Here is a 20,948-nt window from a genome sequence, read left to right on the forward strand (position 1 = left end):
CTAAATCACACCAAATAGAACCCATAAAATACTCAAAATAAAATTGCTTAAAATGCAAAAACTGGATCATGAAAATATATGAACTAGTCACTCAATCAATAAAAACCGATCAAACTTAATACTAAACTGTTCGTGTAATCAAGCATTGCATCCACATGCGATCAAAACTTATATAGTTTAGAAACTCAATTAATTTAGAGTATTAATTCTACTTCTTGTTTAATTATAGGATTGACCACGACAAAATATAATTGAAGCAATTTAGACATGGATTTGATATATGGAAGTAGAGTTGAAAAAATTATTGAAGTGTCTAAGGCAAGGCGGCTTGGCCTACTCCAAATGCCAAACAGTGGAAAGCAATATCAATGGAGGACATTTGAAAATGGCTTTTAGAAAGGCTCTAAGAAAGTGACAATTAGGGTTCATTGAATTCCTTTCAATTTTGGAGCCCTTCAAACAACACCATAGTGGCCACAGTTTGGTAATTCCTCACACCTCCAAAAGAAGAAAAAGGGGGGAAAATGATGCTATATAGGAAAATTTGAGACCTTTTTTTTTTCCATTTTGTGCAAAAGATTGTGAAAATGACCAACTCCAAGTAATGTGTTTTGAGCCAATCCTAAAACGAAGTCATCTTCTAATCAGAAGTTATTCCTCTCCCTGTATTTTGGTACGTGAGATTATTCTCTTTGTTTATTAAACGCTTATGAATTCATACTTTTTTTAGTACAACAATTTGGAGATATAGGAAATCGAACCTCCGACTTTCAAGAAAGGAGTGTATGCTAATTACAGTTGAACTATGTTCATATTGACACTTATAAATTCATAATTGTTCTTTACTAGTTTTAGATTTTAATTTAATTTTGTCGTATTTGTAAGAGCATACGTATTAAAATGATGACATGGAAATAGTATTTTGCGTCTTTTTGGGCCATCCCTTACTCCAAAGTTAGCTTGAGAGGTGATGTTTTTTCTCCCACTTGACAACCAACATTATAAAAAGGTCTCATTCAGAATCCACGTGGAATAACCAACAATCTCTCCTTACACATTAAGCTTTCGGGTTCATTTCACACCATTGACCTAATATATCGTAGATCATTAGGTCAACTTATATGCTACCAACATGATCTTAGTTCATCGGTCATTAACACATATCTCCGACCAAGAGATCACGAGTTCGAATACCCATATTAATATTCATGGGGTTTCATCTCAAAGCCAATTTACAATGAGATGAGTAGTCCATGTCTATTAGAAACTTTTGTAAGGTTGATTTTCTTTTTAATGTTTTAACATACCCCTCAAGATCATGACTCTTTTGGTCTATTGATCTTGGTTGAATGCCATTTTTTGGATCGGGTACTTGTTTCAACGTGTTGGGCTCCGATACCATATTAATATTCATTAGGTTTCATCCGATGCCATAATTTTTTGGTTTGGAAATGGATTAAAAGCAAAAGGGAAAGGAAAATGAAAAGAAAGCACACCAAAATTCTTGAGACATTATTCTATACATGCATCTCCTCCAGCATATTCATCCATCAAGTAGCAGGGTAGTCTTCCACCCAAATTTTAAAAATAAAACTTTGATCATTGATATTCATATATATTTTGTGAAATCATTTATTCAAAACATGGTTTAGACTTTAGAGAGAAAAAAAATAACATATTGGGTAAGCAAGCTTACATATATATATATATATATATAAATCATATGTGTCTAAAAATTTTTAATTTAGAATGTTCAAAGCAAAGACATAATGTAGTACAACATGTATTGAGATGGAGATTCGAACTCACGATCTTTTTTATCGGAACTATAGGTGTCTTAATTAGTTAAATTATTCTCAGGTTGATATAATGTCATGACTTTCTAATCATATCTTAATTAACTAGTTTTTTAGTACAACATAGAGGGTGGGAGATCGAACTCACAACTCTATATATGTCAATTTTCGTTGAGCTACACTCACTTTAGCATGTCTTAATTAACTAGTTTTTTTTTAATGCAACAGAGAGAAAACAAAGCAAATTAGGAAATACAATCATGACATTCAAGAGTCACGACAGAAAGTAGTTATGTCGGCCAACCCTTCAACCAAACTCTATCTTCCTGTTGAAGAAGAGCTCTTCGTGCAAGCAGATGTGTCGCAACGTTGCCTTCCTTCTTAGTAAACGAGACGTAGCGCTGACCCACCACAGATAAATGTCGTTTCACAAGTTGAACTATGTTTATATTGACAAAAAAAATATCACATTTTTTCGGTTGAAAAATGAAACTCTTACATCATATTGTGTATGAGATAAGTGTTATATATATGCATGGGGCCTTCAATTTTATTTAATGCATTAAAATAGCGTGTGGGGTAGCTAGGCAGCCATTGACAAAAAGCAGCAGCCACAGCCCCCAAAGTGCTTGGAGATGAAAAATAAAGTAAAAAAAGAGCACACGTTTATAATTAAATACAGGTTGATTTATATCTCATTTAAATATACTTTTTTCTCCATTTTCAATGCTTCAACTTTCAAAAATTTTATTTTAGTCTTCGAATTTTACAAAAATAATCCTTTTTAGTCTTATTTCAACTTTTTTAAAAAACCAATCCATTTAATTTTTCATAATATAATTTTGTAACTTATATATCTTCTTTGATGTTCTCTGTCTCAGCTAATTTATATAGCTCTAATCTCTAGTTAATCCAAACTCACGTTAGCACACACATCTATATACAGTTTTCGAAGCTATGTTATCCATTTGTTAGAAGCAAAATTAAAAAACAAGAAACAAAATGGTTTAAATTTAGAAGGTAAAAAAGTACTTTTTAAAAGTTTATGGATCCGCCCGTTTTCATTTCATGGAAGTCTCCCACTAGGTTGGGGGTTCCAAACCTTGCGTTTCTCTAATCTCTCGTCTGAAGAAAGATTTTACAATTCTCTTAAGAATTGACCTAAACTAGCTGTTATAAAAACTCAAGAGACTCGAATTAATTCAAAGACTCGGGACCAAGGAGCGTAGCTGCTATTTCACCGAGAGTGAGTGACGATACTATGACTATTCTCTACTCATAAAAATCTCCCGACTCCTATAATATCTATTAAGGATCTTGAAAATTATTCAAAACTAAAACGAAAATAGAAAGATGTCAGAGATTTAATCCTTAATTTAATATAATCCCAATATTTGAGACAAAACTAAGTGGCCTCCTTTTAAAGTGGCCATAAGCAGCACCTCCCATACTTGACCCTCACGTCTCTCTCTCTATCTATTTCTTTACAAATTTCACTATAAATATCCCACAAAAACACAGCAAAACTAGCCAAAAAAAAAAAAAAGACAAAAACAAAATTTCACAAAACCTTGTCTTTCCATGGACGGCAAAAAGTTGAAAATGGTGGCATTTCTGGTGGCAGCCTTGGTTCTGAGCCAAGCAGACATGGGCTTGGGGCTCAGGAGGTTTCCCAAGAGGAAGATGGAGAAGGCTCGAAATATGGCGTTGGACGTCGACATCCTGCTCGGCGCCCTCCCGAGAGGCTTGACACCACCGTCTGCCCCGAGCGACCGAGAAAATCCCGCTCCCTTCAGCGGCAGCGATCGGGTGTTGGTGTCAGCTGCCCCGAGCCCCGAAATGGGCCATCACTAGTTAAGCTAGTTCATAAAGTTTGATCATATTATTAGTTCATGGTAATGTTCCAAATAAAGTAATTAATTAATTATAGGTAGGTGAAAAAAATATTTCTCTCTTGTTGAATTTGGGTTTGGATTTTATATGTTTTTTGTTGTTTTGTTATACACATAAACATGAATATGCATGTGCATAATTGGTGGTTTATATAAATGTGTTATTGTTGAAATGAACTTTTAATAGAAACTCGTCTATTTTGTTAGAAGTGCGTCGGATTATTTATTAGTTTGTTGTCTATATGAGGCCTATAAAGGGTTGTTTCCATTTACATTTAAAAACAAAAAATTATTCTTTAACAAATTTATCTTTCAAATAAGTTCATTATATAATAAATAATTATTTATATATATACATAAACATGGTTTAATGCTTACCATCGTTAGTATTATCGTTAGTATTTTGAAGGACGATTAAAAAAAAATCAATTAAAAGAATATTAGTATAAAAAGAAATTAAGGATCTACAACCTGATATTTTAAATCGCCAAAACAAACATAGCTGATCAGCTGTAATTAACATATATACTTTCAATCCAAAAGTTGTGAGTTCGATCCCCGTCATGTTGTACTAAAAAAAATGACATTTTAAATCAATAACACATAAAATCTCGTTATTTTGAAATTTTATAAAATATTATATATGTTTACAATTTTATTTTGGTCTCTAAACTTTCGGTAAATATTTTATTCTAGTATTGGAATTTGGTATAAAAATTATTTTTATCTTTATGGTTAACTCCTAGTGCTTTTAATTTTGACACAACACATCATATGAATTTGTATTGTTACAGGATCTAGCTAACCTTTCAAATTTAGTCAATCCAAATGTAGTTAAAGAAGATACACAGACGATTCCTTATAAACAAGTGGGAAGATTTGAACCCTATCTTAAATTAATCGATCCAATGGTCTTAAATATGGTATGGTAGAAAGAGAAATAAGAAAAAATAAATAAATAAGATATTCATGGATGGAGTTCAAATCTACCACTACCACTTGGTGTACTAAAAAAATGTAACTTATCTTAAAAAGGGTTATTTTTCTTCGCCATGAAAATATGGATTTTTTAAAAGAAAAAAAGCTTAATTTTTTTACTCTACTTCAATTTTGTTTTAGCGAGGGGATCTCCTCTTATCTAAAATTTTAAATTTCATTATCCAAACTTTACAACTTTATTCATTGAATAAAGGAGTACTTATTACCATTTCAAAAGTTAATAGCTCAATCTTCCTATCCCGTTGAACTAGAAACAAATTAGTATAAATCAATATTCTTCACAAAACTAACGTAAAAAGTTACCCACATAAATTTCTGAACAAATTTTGTAAAATAAAGCTAACAATACACATCCAAATTGTCTTAGAAAATAACTAATGACTACTGAAGGAGAAAATTGGATTAATTATTACATGTCATGTCACAGATTTAAAATTATATTTAGGATTAATCAAAATTTATACGTATTCTAAATTAATTTTAGATTGGTGAATCAAGGTATGACACGTGTCTCTCACAGTCCAATGAAATCAACTAATTGGATCAAACTCATAGAGATTGGGTTCAAATCCATAGCTCATATAAGATCCGCCAAAACTCTATAAATAAATGGGGTCACCTCTCATTCGCACATGGTAAGAAATCTACAAGAATTGGAGATTCAAAGCCACCGAAACATTAGGAGTTATCTACAATCATTGAGAGTCAAGCGAAGTATCCAAAGCCACTTGAAAATTTTGATACTTGAAAACTACGAGACTTCAAAACTTGAAATCAAAGATTCCATCAAGCTGCAAATTCTTCATCAAGCTTCAAAGCCAACGAACATCAACAAGCGGCAAAGCCAAAGAACTTCAAAAGCTACAAGCCGAAAAAGTTCAAAAATTACAAGCCGAAGAACCTCAACAAGCTACAAAGCTGAAAAACTTCAATAAGCTGCAAAACAGAAGAACTTCACAAGCTCAAAGTCAAAGACTTCAATTATTCTTCAAACAAGTTCCAAGTCTAGGATTCCAAAGATCCTTCAACAAAGCTAAAGACACAAACTCATTGATTCAAGAACCAAGCTGACAAGCCCTTGAATTAAAGTTTACATTTGATAGAATTAATCAGAGGATTATACGTTAGAGATCGTACACTACACATACATAAATACAAACACAGGTTCATTAATACTAGTTTTCTCTTCCTTGAATTTCTCGTCGAACAATGACATATAAGTGATTTTGGTACGCACACCCAAATAAACAACATGCAAGTAACTTTAGAAAATAGCTATGCCTAAATCACCTTCCAAACATAACCTCAAACGTTAAATCTAAATCCAAACACAAAATTGAGCAACAAAAAAACACACTCAAACTAGCGCAAGAAAACGTCTAAATTTAGTTAGAAAAAAATGTCTTACATAACTGGGAAAACTCATATTGATGACAAAAAAACTAATATAATTAAATTTCACCACAATCCAGAAATACTAAAAAAAACCCCCAGAATCTAGAATTTGTAAATAATCGTAATTTAAGTAACAACCTAGCACTGGAAATTGATAATTATTTATTTAATTTGAGACTTTTAAAAAGTTACCCTATTAATTTGACCAAACAGACCCATTCAGTGACCCAGCCTTCTACAAATAGGATAGTTCCAATCTTCAAATATCTCTATAATTGTTAATAGCCATTTTTTTTGTATAACGGGTGGGCTAGAGATCGAACTTACAACCTGTTTAGCTAGTTATGCTCGTTTTGACTCAAATATTTTAATAATTAAGAAGACGTCTTTGTAGAGAAACGTTTGATAAACGATAATAAAACCAAAAAACATATGAGAATGTCAATCTGAATATGACTTAACTCGTTAAAATATATTTTTTTCGATTAAAGTCGAATTTTCGAATCTCCAACTCTAGAATATAACGAACAAAAAATGCCAAATTGACATCACTCTTTTCCATTCAGGTATGACAACCCTTTTTCCGATATCACATTACTTTTTTTCTTTTTCTTTTTCTTTTTTTTTTTTTGAAATTTGTCACTGTTCTTATATTCAATTTGAACAACGCTATTAAGTGGGGACCTGTGTTGAAAAAATTATGATACATTTTAAAGTAATTAAAATCGAAACTAAATTTAGAATCAAAACAGAAATACTAAAAAATATAAAAAGAACAAACAAATCCAATTGAGATAAGTTAAAAAAATTTAACCTATTTTTCAATATAAAACTCTCTGACAAGTGACACGTGTCACACTTTTGGCTAGAAAGAGCCATTACATTCATTTTGTCAAACTTAATTAAGTTCTTCAACATTTGGGACATGCTAACTAATGGCATTAATTAAATTAATTTCTCTTTCCAAAGTTTTGATCTTTTAAGATTGAGTCAAAAAGAAACAACCAACAACTTTCAGACTAATGAATTTGTCCAAAATTTCAAAAGAGATATGAAAATGAAATTAAATTATCCAATAATATCACAATTCTAGAATATTTTGCCAAAATTAAAGAACCTTCTTGTGACAGCTATATAACTTCTTTTAAGAAATTGTAGGACAACAAATTTGGCAAAGGAAACATTCAAAAAGATATTTAAGAATTTTCATACATTCAGAAACTTGTGAGAGTTAATTATATGAAATTAAAGGTTTTTTGTTTTTTCCCCTTTTTTTTTTAGCATATTGTGATTGGGGAAGGACTTGGCTTTTTTTTTCCACTAAATATAAAGGTTAATTAGTTTATAGTATTTATGATATTTTTCAATCTCGTCTCTATTCCTTAAAGATTTTAAATTTTACCGTTTTAATGTAACAATTATTTTAATTAGATCATAATTTTATGGAAAAAAGAAATTAATTAAAGTGTGGTAATAAGTATGATGTAACATTTAAAATCAATGTTATCTAACTATCTATTAAATGGTTGGAGAATACTTTATGAATAATTTAAACAACGTAAAAAGAAAAATAAAATTTACCGCCAAAGCAAGCATAGCTCATGGATAATTGGCATATACTTCCAATCCTGGGGGGTTGTGAGTTCAAAATCATCTCGTTTTTTATCAATTCATTTTTTATTTTATAACTCATTTTTTTCCACAATTCATTACGGTATATAATTATTTAATGACATATAAATTTAAAGTGAGTTGTGAATTTGAACATAATTCAACTTATTAATGCTTTATATATTTATTTGAATCTTCACTCTCTCGCAAACTTAAGTGGGTCAATTGATAAAAAAGAAATATAAAATGTATTAGATACATCATTGAACAGAAAATGAAAACGAACCAAAAAAAACTAATTATATGAATATAGTGGTTGAAATTAAACCCTAATTTGAAACCTAATAACGTCTGAAAAAAATCAAACTTTTGATGAAAACTTTAAACCAACTCAATTTGACTTTATCCATTCCATTCATCACTATTATCATAATAATCAGTGGATAATTTTAAGAAAATTAATGGAATTAAACCATCACACAATTACTAATTATTGTCAAAGCGAGCAATAACTCAGCAGTAATTGACATATGTCTCCAATCAAGAGGTTGTGAGTTTGATCCCACATCCTCACACATTGTAAAAAAAGAATATTACTAGTTATTGATTATTGACTGCAAATAAAGTACTTAATTAATCAAATTTTATTCTGTTAAAAAAAATCAAATTTTATTAGTACCACCTTTTTCTTTTTATTTAACTACAATTTAAATACATGGGAATTAAAACTATGAGTTTTTAGAGAAAACTAATAACCAATATCTAAATGCATTGAGTTATATTTAAGTCTATAATATATATTTTTTGTCAAAGCGAACGGTAATTGACATATACCTCCAACTAAAAAGTCGTGAATTCGATTCCCCTCCTCAACATGTTGTAAAAAAAAATCTATAATATATTTTTACTCATTCACATAATGTATTGATATCACAAAGCATGAGTAACGGAGTAAATTTTTTATATTCATAGACATTATAATTAGATACATAACTCATTTCAATTTAATTCTTTAAACCTTCAATAAAAATACTCTCAAATTCACCATCTCATGATTTAATTCAACATTAATATCTCACAATAACTCATTTGATAAGATCACATTATTATAACAACAATGATATATATATATAGTACCCTAAGAGGGTGAAGATATGGGGATGGTTAATTTTGTATTACCCCAAGTAATTAAAGGTCAAGATAGGGTTTGGTTTTGGATTATCTCCAAGTAATTAATTAATTAATATTGGATTATCTTAAGAAATGGTCAATTATTTATTGTGTTGAAACAAAGATTACTTGTGGTTTTTTCTCAACCAAAACACTTGCTCTTTGACTAAACCCAAAAACTCATTCATCACCCAACACCTAACACATCCCCAAATCCCTCTATAAATTGGTAGTGATAATGTAATGTTTAAGCACCAATAACCCTAATTAACAAAGCAAAATACTTGCATTTCCAACTGAGCTTTGTTAATTACCAAAAATGGCCTACTCTAAGACGACCCTCCTTCTCGGCCTCCTCCTCGCTCTTCTTTTCGTCTCCTCTCATGTCTCTGCACGTCTACTCGGTATATGTCTATCTAATTATTTGTTAAGAATCATAACACTAAAAATGTGCTTTCGTGTATTAGTTTCTTAGTATGCTGGTGATTTAGCGTGAGGCATGGGAGACTATGAATTAATTTAAACTTCTCCATCGTTATTATAATTTACATGTTATATCTTGTGTTAATATTGAAGCTGACTTAGTTTGAATGGTAGAATTTAAACTAATTTTATAATTATATAATAATTTTTTGTGAATATTATTTTAAAACTAGGATGACCATTTACGAAATTCTTAAATTAATTTAAATTTATTCAATTAATCTTTTAGGTCTAGCTAACCCTGATTTTAACATAATTTTATTTGAACTCTTTTGCTTCATTCATTTTATATTGCAGCGGAAAAGAAAGGTTCTGTAGAGGGTGATGATCATCACCATGACCATGATCACGACCATGGACACCATGACCACGACCACGATCATGGGCACCATGACCACGACCACGACCACCATGGTGGCCATCACCATGATGCAGACATTGATAGCTTGGATGATCACCATGGACACCACGGCGGAGGACACGGTGGACACCACGGCGGTGGACACGGCCATGATGCTGACATTGATAGCTTGGATGATCATCATGGACACCACGACCATGGACACCACGACCACGATTCTAAAACCGATGGCGTTAAGAATTAGACCTAAAACCAGCACCCCTGTCTACTGCGCATGGTTGGTAATAATAAGAGTAGTGTAACGAAATGAAATAAAAAGTATGTTTTGTGTGTGTTTATTAATTTAAATAAAGCAAAGATATGTTGTTGTATGAAATGCTAAACTTTCATGCTTTGTTTGGTTTGTAGTAATTTCTGATCCTTGTGGATTATATATATATGGAATATTTAAGACTATAAAAAGTAATACTTGCTTTAATATGCCGTTGGTCTCAAAATTTTAGTGCTTTCCTTTTTAATTTGCATTTCAAATCAAAATTAAAATCAAAATTGTTGACAAATTAACGATTCTGTATAATTTCCTCTTCCACATAAAAATATTCACACACAACCACAATATGCAAATAAAGAATAAAGAAACTTGTAAAGAACAAGAAAACGACACAGCAAAATTATAATGGTTCATCACTAAGGAGTTATGTCCAGTCTTTCACTCAAAATGTAGGTAATTCACTAATACTTGTTTAAGGGTTGGAATACAAAACTCTCCTAAAAAATATCATTATTTGGCAATTTTACGTCCCAACAAAAGTCTCCTAGTTTCTAAGCAATCTAATACGATTACTTAAGAACGGGAATGAAAAACTCATTGCTGTCAACAATCCCTAGCCGCTGCCACGAAAAAGTGCGGCCATAGAACCCCAATTCAGCTGCCCCTACAATTCTGACAGCTACCTCCATAAAAATATAATTATTTGGCGATTTTTAAAAAAGGGAAATGTATAAAATTGAGAAACATTTGGTCGGCTTCCCATTTTGGGCCTAAACTCAGGCAAGAAGCCCAAGCAACTAACCATGAACCTAAAAATAAAGGTTTGGGCTTTTGGCCCATTATTTGTTTTCACGCCTTCTTTTTTATTTATTTATTTTATTTGGTATCCAAAAATCCGAACAAAAATTCCCTCTCATTTCAATTCTTTTTTTTTATATATATATAGTATTACAATTCATATAAAGGTGAAAAATTAAACTTACGATGTTTGTCTTGACTCGTTGAACTATACTCAAAATTTTCCCTAACTTAATAACAATAATGATTTAGAAGTTAAACTTTCTTGTATTTGAACAAAAGAATGGATTCTTTTTTATCTCAATCTATTTGAGTAATATATAACTTATATTAAACTTTAAACTAGAATAAATTGTGAATTTATTAATAAATTAGTATGAATTTGAAGTGCTATTTTCAGTCTCATGGTTTATAATACATTATTGAATATTAGTTCTTATTAAAAAAAATTGCTTTTTGCAAAAAATCAAACCCCTAAAACAATTCTAAGCATCCAATCATCACATTATCAATTTTAGTTTGATTTGGATGTTTCCAAATCTCCAAACCCACTCAATTCAAATCAATCCATGGACATGTCTTAGTTGAAAAAAAAATAAAAATATAATTATTTGACAATTTAAAAAAAGGGAAATGTATAAAATTGAGAAATATTTTGTGGGCTACCCATTTTGGGCCTAAACTCAGGCAAGAAGCCCAAGAAACTACCCATAATGAATTTAATTCAGAAAGAATATTTTAAAAACAAAAAAAAAACAAAAAACAATTAACAATTAACAATTTTATGTCTATGGATTTAGGGTAAATTTATCTCAAAAATTCATCGTATAATCTACTCTTCTAAAGTATTCACAATTATTTTTTTTATTAAAAATTATTAACATTTGATTAACTTGCCATCGTTTTGATCCTTTTGCGTTAATCATTAGTTTAAATAATTCATGATTGCATAGATTTTTTTTTAAGAATACGGAAAAAGAAAATATAAGAATATAGTTGGTTAAAAAACACTTTTGGCCCCTCAATAAGAATAATTCATGTACTTTCCATAAAGTAACAATTTAGTCCCTAGTCCCTATCGTAAATAACTTTTATTAAAATTAAGTGTCAAATTTTATCATATAACAATTTAATCTTTCTAATTCCTAAACATATTTGGTCCCTCTCTAGTTTACCAATCCATACATACAAGAAATTTAACAAAAACATTTCACAACAAGGATTAAATCATTACCAACTTTAAATTACAAGAACTACATTGTTATATATTAAAGTTCAAGAATTAAATTATTATTAATTTGAAAATACAGGGAATTGTTAATTTAGCGATTGGAGACCTTGAACCTAGTTAAAATGATAATTGGTAAAGCCAGTAGTATCTTTCTTGACGAGTGGTAGATTTAAATCTTTTTTCTTTATTTTTAAAAATTATAATATTTTTAAAAGAAATTTATATCTTTTTTTGGCACTAGATTTATTGCCACTCCGGATGATGTGGACGGTGTTACAAATAGGTGAAATTGACATCTTTTTCTATAGCAATGGATTTTGTCGTTGACAAATACTTCACAAAACTTTATTTTCAAAAATTAAAACAAAATCAATTTATCTACATATACACACCTTCATTATAGACTAAAAGTTGAATTAATTTTGTTTGAACCCAAAAGTAAAGATCTAAATATTAATTTTTTACATGCAAAAATTTTGTTGGAAGTGTCACAAGGTGTAGATTTGGAAACATATAGAAGAAAATGACAATTTTGTAAATATTTACTTCTTTTTCTTTTTACAATTTCTATTAATTGGATTACCAATGAGTTTTAATAGGCTCGTAAACTTCTTTCCAATAATTTGAACCCACGAACAATTCATGAACTTTTATAGTCAATGTGAGCCCGATTCAAAACCTTCATCATACATTTGTTCGAAATTGATTTTATATCATAAAGTATATGGAACATTATTACTTCGAAGTTATTTTAAGGGAAAAAGAAAGGTTACTCGAAGGTTCTATTTTTCATTTTAAAAATTATTTTTGTTCATATCGAGAAAATATGTATTTTTCTTATGTGTGACAATTTTCTAAATATATCAATGATGAATGCACAACAACCAATCAAATGAATGAACTGGAATGAGCTCCACAATCACAATCTTGTCTATTCTAAAAGAAAAAGTACAATCATGACTTATTAGAGAACCCCATTTTGGATCTCCCAGTCTCAATTATTATTCTTATTATTTCTTCGTCAATAAGGTGAAAGATCGAAACCTTCAACTTATAAACAAAGGTACTAATGCTTTAACCGACCTGGTTCATGCCAGCCCAACTTTTTTTCGTCCTTATAAGCTAATATTTAGATTGACCTCAACTCTAAATTATTCAAAATTAAAAAGTTAATCAACTCGTCTATGACCTTAAACAAAATCAGAGCAGTTAAATATTTTTAGAAAAAACTTACTAGTGAACCCTCATTTTTATGATACCATTAAATTTTTGATAAATACGAAGGAGATACTTGACAAGTACGAAGGAGAAATACAAAATATATGGATAACCAACATAGGAAGCTAGCTTGCTTCCACTGGTGGCAAGTGAAGGGTCCAACGGACACGTAGTCAGGAGCGAGTCAAAAATCGGTAAGCTCCATTTTCCTAGCGCTTGTTTAAGACGGTACTAGGACTTACCTTGAGACAGTCAACACGAAGATAGGTGGTGACCAATAAACATCTAAACAGTGTTCTTACATACATACGTATGTACCTACATAACATTCAACATGTATTATTTTTGCTAATATAAAAACAGCTCAACAGTAATTGGCATGTATTCCTTTCGAGATCGGAGATTTGATCTCCCATCTTTCCAGATTGTTTTACTCAAAAGAAAAAAACATTGTTTTCAGATTAAATTTTATAATTTATGGCTCTACATATAAGAATTCCACAGTGAAAAAAGTGTCCCAACATGAGATTTTCCCTCTTTTCAAAGCTCGAGAAGCTTACACCAATTGGACTGGACACTAAATCAAACATTTCCACATTAAATATAAAGAGAAGAAAGAGCCAAACGGTGCGTACCCCTTCTTCACAAACAATGCCTTCTTCTTTCCTTTTTGCATAGAAAACAAAGAATGTGCAAAGGCTTAGCCAGTCACATGGCCCAACATCACCGACCCCTATTAAAAACCAGCAGCAGCAGTATCATCTGTGGGCCACAGGAATCTTATAATGTTAAATCCTGGAAACAGCTAAAATAGATTTGTGCACTCCAATAAAGCTACACACCCACAAGCACAAACACAGTTTCCTACATGCACTGGAGAAAATATTTGAAAACAAACTACTACTATTGAAGATTCTTGGAACTTGGAAAGCATCCCACTACTAGTACCAAAACAAGCAGATCCAAACACCGGATTTTGGCAATATGTTGCAGTTTTTGCAGAGAATCCAAGGTTTTCAAATAAGGGATGAAATGTAAACAACGGTTAAATGGAAGATGGAGTGTTAAATATGAGAAACTGTCTACCTTTCATATATGATTTTATAATAATTATTGCTATTTACATGTTCATGCCATGTCTGGTTCTGTTGCTCAACAGCTAGACCATCCCTCTGTCACTGACCCTATAATAATATTAACAAAATTGATGGGATGGTTTTCAGTCAAGATAAATAAGAACACAATTATAATAATCTAAAATTGTTCCTTGCACTTTCAGTCCACGCGGTTTCTCTTCCAAAATTGCCAGAAAATTTGCACTTACTCGTCTGATTGCCTGTCTAGGTAGGATGTTTGCTTGCCACTCCGTCACAATATGCGCAGCATCAACTTGGCCATTTTTGTTAAATCGAGGTATAATAAATTGTTATATCATGGCTGAGCTTGATCTTTGAGCTGATGAAGGGGCCAACGCCAATACTATGAATTATTGGTTGGTGCCTGTGCAACCTGTGGTCTTTGGTAAAAGTTAATATACTGTTGTTCCCATAAAGAAATGATCATTGTGAGAGATAGACCCGGCACTGGATTGCAGTTTTACCAATCATGAAGCCAGGGATGACAGTGAATGCTACAACTGGGTCCGAATCTGGTGAAAGGTACACCTCATCAATGACGCTTTCCATGTAGACCTCTGAGAATCGACAACCTTTACGCACTTGAAAAATGGAGGCCTCCGGCTCAATGGAATAAGCTAATGAATGTAGGAGCCACACCCACCTTGCCATCTCTGCAAACGTGCCAAAGAAAGTGGTATCTGGGAATTGACCGGAGCTTATAAGGCTTCTCTGGTCCAAATTACCAAATAGTGATGATTCCATTTTGGGGTGAATGAGCCGCAAGAACTTAACCCGACAAAACTTGGCAAATGTCGATCTAGGATTTTGTGAGAGAAAATCCTTGGCTTTTCTGAGCTTCAGCTCCATAAATCTTGCAAAGAAAAACTGTTTCTGTTTCCTTTTTTCGGGCAAGGATTCATTTGGAAGAGAAAAATTGAGTTTGTGGAAGGAATCAAACATTTCCCTGAAAACAAATGTTTCGAATGCAAAGCATCTATGATCATCGTTCCAATAAACAGCATCTGGTTCAATTTCCATTGCAGCTGCATTAACATCCCAACCAGCAGATTTCATTTCATCCACCATCATCCGGACAAAACTCCGAACGGACTTCACTGTATGCCCAAGAACTTTAATGAAATGGCTCGCATTTACTCCTGATAAGTGAATATCACCAGGGACAGAAATTGATCCACTTTGATTTAAACTTTTCTCAAGTAACCTATTCTGTTTTTTAATTTCCTCGATCTTCTCTCTAAGAAACGTAATTTCAGAGCCCTTCAATCTTGCTTGCGATTCCAATCTTTTCCCCATTATGTCATATGTTCCCACAAGACTCTTTTGCTCCTGAATTTCAGCCAAGAGCATTGTGGTCTCTGGTGAAGGATCGAACTGTCTTTTAAGGTAACACTGCTTCAATTCAGACAAAGCTTTCAATTCTGAGACAACATAGTGATCAGCATCTTGAATACCTTCCGCATCATAAGGAGATTGAGAATACTGTAACTGGGCATATGCAGCTTTGACTGATGAGATGCTTGCAAACAATTTTGCCAGCAATGCTTGCAATTGGACTCTATTCTGGAACTCTTCTTCACCACTATCAAAAGACTCAGATTGACTACCTGTACTCTTACTTGCTGTGCAGTCATCACTGATCTTATCTTGTGGCTTAACTTTATGAATTCCGTGAACAGGTGCTATCCCAGTTAAAGCTCGAATATGAAGAACTTTGGTAATAGTGCGTGCCAATTTACTCTTACTTGGAGTGAGAGTAGAGGATTTAACAGAATCCATCTTGGAGCAGGAAAATGGCAGGAATGATTGAAGATGTCCAATTCACCGTCTGAAAAGTAAGAATGATAAACACATTAGTAAGAAATTCATGTGTTCGCCTAACCATTAACATTTAAATTACTGGTATAACATAATATGCACCATTAAGACCCCCAATCCTCAGGTTTTGAAATACCAAGATAGTAGATTTAATTCTAAGATACATGCTCGAAAAATGTGCTTAAAGGCTTTTCTGACAAGTTTAAATGAACAACGTTGCAAACAAACCATGTCTCTTGAATGATATCATGTCATGTGATACCCAATGAGAGATTAGAGCAACAAAAATAAAAGCCGGCAGCCAACAGAGAAGTACAAAAGTGTACTTTTATATTTCCCATTCCCACCCTACCAAAACCAAGCACCATTAATCTAACCAACAATCAGATAAAGTCACAAACTTAATAAAATACATAAAACTACATGTGCAAAAAGCTGTATGGAGTTATTAGTTTAATACACAAATTCCTATTGTGCGATCCTAATATTCTGTTTCTGCTACATCAGGCAGAGTCTATAGTTAGAGATCTCAGCAGTTTGGGGGAAAATGTAACTCATAAACAGGACAATGAACTAAACCAAACACTCGCTAGTGAAAGCAAGCTCTAGCTGATTATATGGAAAAGAAGAGAATGCTGGTGAGGTTTCAAAATTTTCACACAGATTTATAAGAAAGCCCTAATTGTCCAGAAGATCTAACAAAAAGCCAGCGTACAACAGCTATCAATATCGAATTCAAGTTCTTTTATATAATTATTCACCTGCACATTAGAATATTTAATGAGAAATTAAACAAATCGCCAATTAATATCCAGTCACCACTAGGCACGTATATACCCACAACAGAACAAACCACAGAAGACAGAATACCTCGCAGTTGCAGGAGACGACCATAGGCGCTATCTAATCGTGGACATAAAAAAATGGGTAAATAAAGCACTTCAATTCCTCCATTATTTTGTGTTACTATTAATAGAAGAGCCTAGAAATAGCAGAGCCTTTAATCAATAACTCAACCTACTTTAATAACTTCAACCCTACTCAGAAGAATCTCGAAGTTCCTTTTAGAAAGCCTACATTTCGATGCACGTATAGCTCCCCCAAAAAGAAAAAAAATCAAACGTGAAAACTGAAACGGGGTTCAATACTAAAGATAGGGGAAACAAAGAGACAGGGAAATGTGTGGTGAGATCCACGATATTCTTTTCTTTTACTAAATCGCATTTCCTAAGGCAGCAAATGGGAATCACCTCGTGAAGTCCTTCCGGTAACACCATGCTCGTGCAAGCATCGGGAAAAACCAACCAAACAGGGTAATAAAAGAAACAAATTAGTTTGTTTGTCTGTTTGTTTACGGTACCTCGATGAATCGCCCAAGAAACCGCGGCGAGTCCAGTCAGTCAACCAGTCATCGCCCAACGTAAATCTCAAGGAAAAAACGGGACTATACAAGACGCCGTGAGAAATACCCCTAAGGAGCTAGACCTCGGCGACCCGCTAAGTCTGCAGTAAGAAAGACGAAAGGTGAGTTCAAACTGTTTTCAATCAGCGTAATGACCATACAAACAGCAAACGCCTTGTTGAAAATGCGATGAGGCATTCACATTATAACCTAAAGATTTCGACATTGCGCCTCGTATCCGCCAACTCCATTTGCTAACATAATGAATGCTGCCACATCCGAGCATGGCCTTTCCTCCATTAAAATGAGCAAGTAGACAGCGAAAGAACACCAAACATTACAAATTTAAGCAAAGAAAATGCACCTTCAGCTCATGAAGAAACCGAATGAGTTACTCCAATGGCGCAGACCCTTCACTTTCCTCGAAGCGCCTCGCTCTTCGTAGCTCAGAAACACGCCTAGTGAAAACTCGAGATCGATGAACGGCTCTCCTCTGTGTCTCTGTCCCGCCGCTTCGAAGAAAACAAAATTCTAGAGAGAGAGAGGGAAGAAATTCAGAGCTCGAGGAGAGAGGAAGCGGAGGGAAGGGACAGAGAAATACAGGGAGAGGGAGGGGAAGGGAAGGGAAGAGGGGTTATGGTGAAAAGACGAAAAAGGGCATGAGTTTTGAGGTGAAAAGACGGAAAAGAACAGTGTTGGGACGAGTCCGACACAAGGGCACTGGGGAATTTAAAAGCGCTAGAAGAGGCAACTTTCGGGATTTCCATCGGACGGGAATACCCTTAACCATTTGAGGAAATTGCTCGTCCGTTGTGAATGTGGAGCCCGGGAGTGGAGGGGCAATTCGGGAAGGCGGGGGGAAAGTTTTTGATGCGTGATCTGGGCGATCTGACGTTGGAAGAGAAACTTTAGAGGAAAAGCTGATGGTCCATTGCGATGAAGGGGTGCGATCGAGTGTGGACATTAGGACGTAAAAAGGGTGTGAGTGGATACGTCAAACACGTGGTTATCTCTGACAAAGTGGGCCCCGCTTCAGCCGAAATCTTTCCAAATAATTTCTACTGACATTGGATTTTACCCATTCGACCGTTTTCTGCATGTCAGATTTGTAATTTCTTGAGGTGTAAATCATAGGTTTAATTTACATGATGTCCAAACTTTAGGTTAAATAAATAACACATTGTTAGCTTTTCTTTTTTTTTTCTTGGCTACATTGCCAATTTATTGTTTAGATGTTTTAATTTTGTTAAACTTTACCAATCATTTATAAATTATTTATTTTTCCTAAACTTTAAAGGATCAAATTTAAGCTCAAATAATAACTAATAAGAAACACATTCAAATTCTTAAGAGGGATTTAATAGAAATTTATACGGACTAAATTGAAAATTTAACAATCTATTTAACTTCTTAAACTTTTATTTATTATATTTTTTGTCGTTGGTAGAATATAGTATGATAACTCTAGAGTGAGAATATGAACTTTCAATCTATAACGAAGTTTACTACATACGACTTAGTGTGTAATGGAGTAGTAAGTGAATCACGTTTAATTTTGATCTATAGGAGGTTCATCGATTTTATTTAACATATTCAAATAAATTCATCGATTTTATTTAACCTATTCAAATTTTTCATATATATATATAAATATATATATTATTTAACCATATTTTTTTAATGAAGTTATTTAGTAGCAAACTTAATCTTCACATTATTTGGAGTTTAAGAAGTGCATCATTACAATTAATCAGCGACTAAGACATAATAAGAATCCAAATACTTATAAATATTTTTTATATTTAAAAAATAATTATTTAGTTTGAGATGGATTAGTAAAGTTTGAGAATATGTTTAGTGTATATATATTTTTTTTTCGTGTTATAGTTTACTTTTTCTTTATATGAAATAAAATTTTTGAAATCCTTCTCTCAACCTATTAAATTAGCAAATTAGAGGCATAAAATCAGAATGGCTAAAATTATAATAACAAAATCAACACTAACATGAAAAAAAATAGGGATTGTAAATATAATTTAATATAAAACCTATAGTATTGTATGTACCATAAAAGTTAATGGAAAGTTATATATTATTATCTATAATTTAAATATCATCATTTCTGCTTATATTATTATCATCATCATCACTATGATTGTGGGGAGGGTTCTCTAGCTAACTCTAAAAGTACATAAGAATCTATAGAGCCTTTATATTATATTTATGTTACAAACTTTTTCATTCACTCTTTTTATCACTTCTTTTGTAATTGAAAAAGTTTGGTTCACTACTCATGATATCATTGAAGGGTCAAATGTTACATGCCACGTGGAGAGCTCAGAAAGATCGGTTAGTCATAAACTGTCTCTATTATCTAGAGATACATAGTGGCAGATCTATGAAACTCGACCAACAATAACCATATAGCTCCGCCAAATCACTGTTAGTTGATGGAAAATTATATGCTGAGGTTAGATGTTCAACGGTCTATAATTGCATAACAAATTCTAGAACGATTTATCATATTTATTGTACTAAAAAAAATTGATGATAATAATTAGTCAATTTTATTCTTTTGAAGTACTTGTTGGTTTTTTTTAATCCACGATTGTATATATGTTTGATTGACCTTTACAAAACTCGAGAAGCAACCTTACAAAACCATAAAACCATAAGGTACGGAGGATATTGAGTAAAATCTCTCTTAGACCTCTAATTTCAATAGAAATTAAACTTTTCTCAATCAAAGCACAAAATCAACCATGGAATTAATCTTGCAAACTCACAAATTTCAACCAAAGCCCAACTCCATATTATTCTTCTTATCTAAAGTTGCATCAACTAAATATATATATATTTTAATTCATTAAAGGTGAGAATACTCTTTAATGATTTTTCGAATCAAAGTCAAAGGTAAAAATTATAACATTCGTCTAAGTTTAAGATCTAACTCGATAAAACTAAAAGTTTTACAAGGTAGAAATTTATACACTTTCACCATAAAGAATGTTAACCTTTTTCCAAACAACGCGAATTAGAAAATGAGTAAAAAACACTCGAAAGAAAGACACATCTCTTAATTGTAGGTCCGCATCGTTTATATTTGTATCTTAGAAAATATCTATATTTTTCATGGAAGAATCATTTTCATGGAATTGACCTTTCACCAATTCCTCTTTGAACATCCTTTTTTTAGGCCATGAAACACGATGGACTAATTGTTTCGTTTTCTTATGTTGATGTGACTGCAAATAAGGAGCAAATGTGACTACTATAATTAAATCCTCCTTTTAACATATGACAAAACCTCTTCCTAAATACTTGGATCCTTTCACAACTGTGTGATGGAACTCGTTTTTAAGGAGAC

General features: G+C 32.4%; 2 protein-coding genes across 10 annotated transcripts; one reads left to right on the plus strand and one right to left on the minus strand.

Annotated features, from left to right (window-relative positions):
- The first annotated feature begins 9,105 nt into the window (after positions 1 to 9,105).
- On the plus strand, positions 9,106 to 10,185 carry LOC111009957 (uncharacterized). Its single transcript, XM_022283197.2, has 2 exons — positions 9,106 to 9,267; positions 9,644 to 10,185. Exons 1-2 carry the CDS (start codon positions 9,183 to 9,185, stop codon positions 9,949 to 9,951), a joined length of 393 nt encoding a protein of 130 aa, XP_022138889.1. The 5' UTR covers positions 9,106 to 9,182; the 3' UTR covers positions 9,952 to 10,185.
- Positions 10,186 to 13,579: 3,394 nt separating this feature from the next.
- Positions 13,580 to 18,265, minus strand: LOC111007922 (protein GRAVITROPIC IN THE LIGHT 1). Of its 9 annotated transcripts, XR_015789088.1 has the most exons (5): positions 17,946 to 18,264; positions 17,540 to 17,682; positions 14,550 to 16,189; positions 14,312 to 14,409; positions 13,580 to 13,987 (listed from the first exon to the last, which is right to left on the minus strand). XR_015789088.1 is itself a non-coding variant. In XM_022280498.2 (3 exons), the coding sequence occupies exon 3, from the start codon at positions 16,138 to 16,140 to the stop codon at positions 14,785 to 14,787; it is 1,356 nt and encodes a 451-aa protein (XP_022136190.1). In that variant the 5' UTR covers positions 16,141 to 16,189; positions 17,430 to 17,682; positions 17,946 to 18,265; the 3' UTR covers positions 14,295 to 14,784. The 9 variants fall into 9 exon arrangements, 4 of the variants coding, with proteins under 4 accessions (XP_022136190.1, XP_022136168.1, XP_087976465.1 ...); XR_015789089.1 differs by lacking the exon at positions 14,312 to 14,409 and having other exon boundaries at positions 13,580 to 13,958; XR_002601056.2 differs by lacking the exon at positions 14,312 to 14,409.
- Positions 18,266 to 20,948: the final 2,683 nt, after the last annotated feature.

The sequence above is a fragment of the Momordica charantia genome (genome assembly GCF_013281855.1).
Source record: "Momordica charantia cultivar OHB3-1 chromosome 11 unlocalized genomic scaffold, Mcharantia_2.0 BLBB01000011.1, whole genome shotgun sequence".
Classification (NCBI taxonomy): domain Eukaryota; kingdom Viridiplantae; phylum Streptophyta; class Magnoliopsida; order Cucurbitales; family Cucurbitaceae; genus Momordica; species Momordica charantia.

Bases quoted from the DNA above. Each gene is read 5' to 3' on its own strand.
- LOC111009957 (XM_022283197.2), top strand. From the start codon at position 9,183: ATGGCCTACTCTAAGACGACCCTCCTTCTCGGCCTCCTCCTCGCTCTT. The intron at 9,268-9,643 runs GTATATGTCTAT...TTTATATTGCAG, and splicing joins TGTCTCTGCACGTCTACTCG to CGGAAAAGAAAGGTTCTGTA.
- LOC111007922 (XM_088120340.1), bottom strand. From the start codon at position 16,140: ATGGATTCTGTTAAATCCTCTACTCTCACTCCAAGTAAGAGTAAATTG.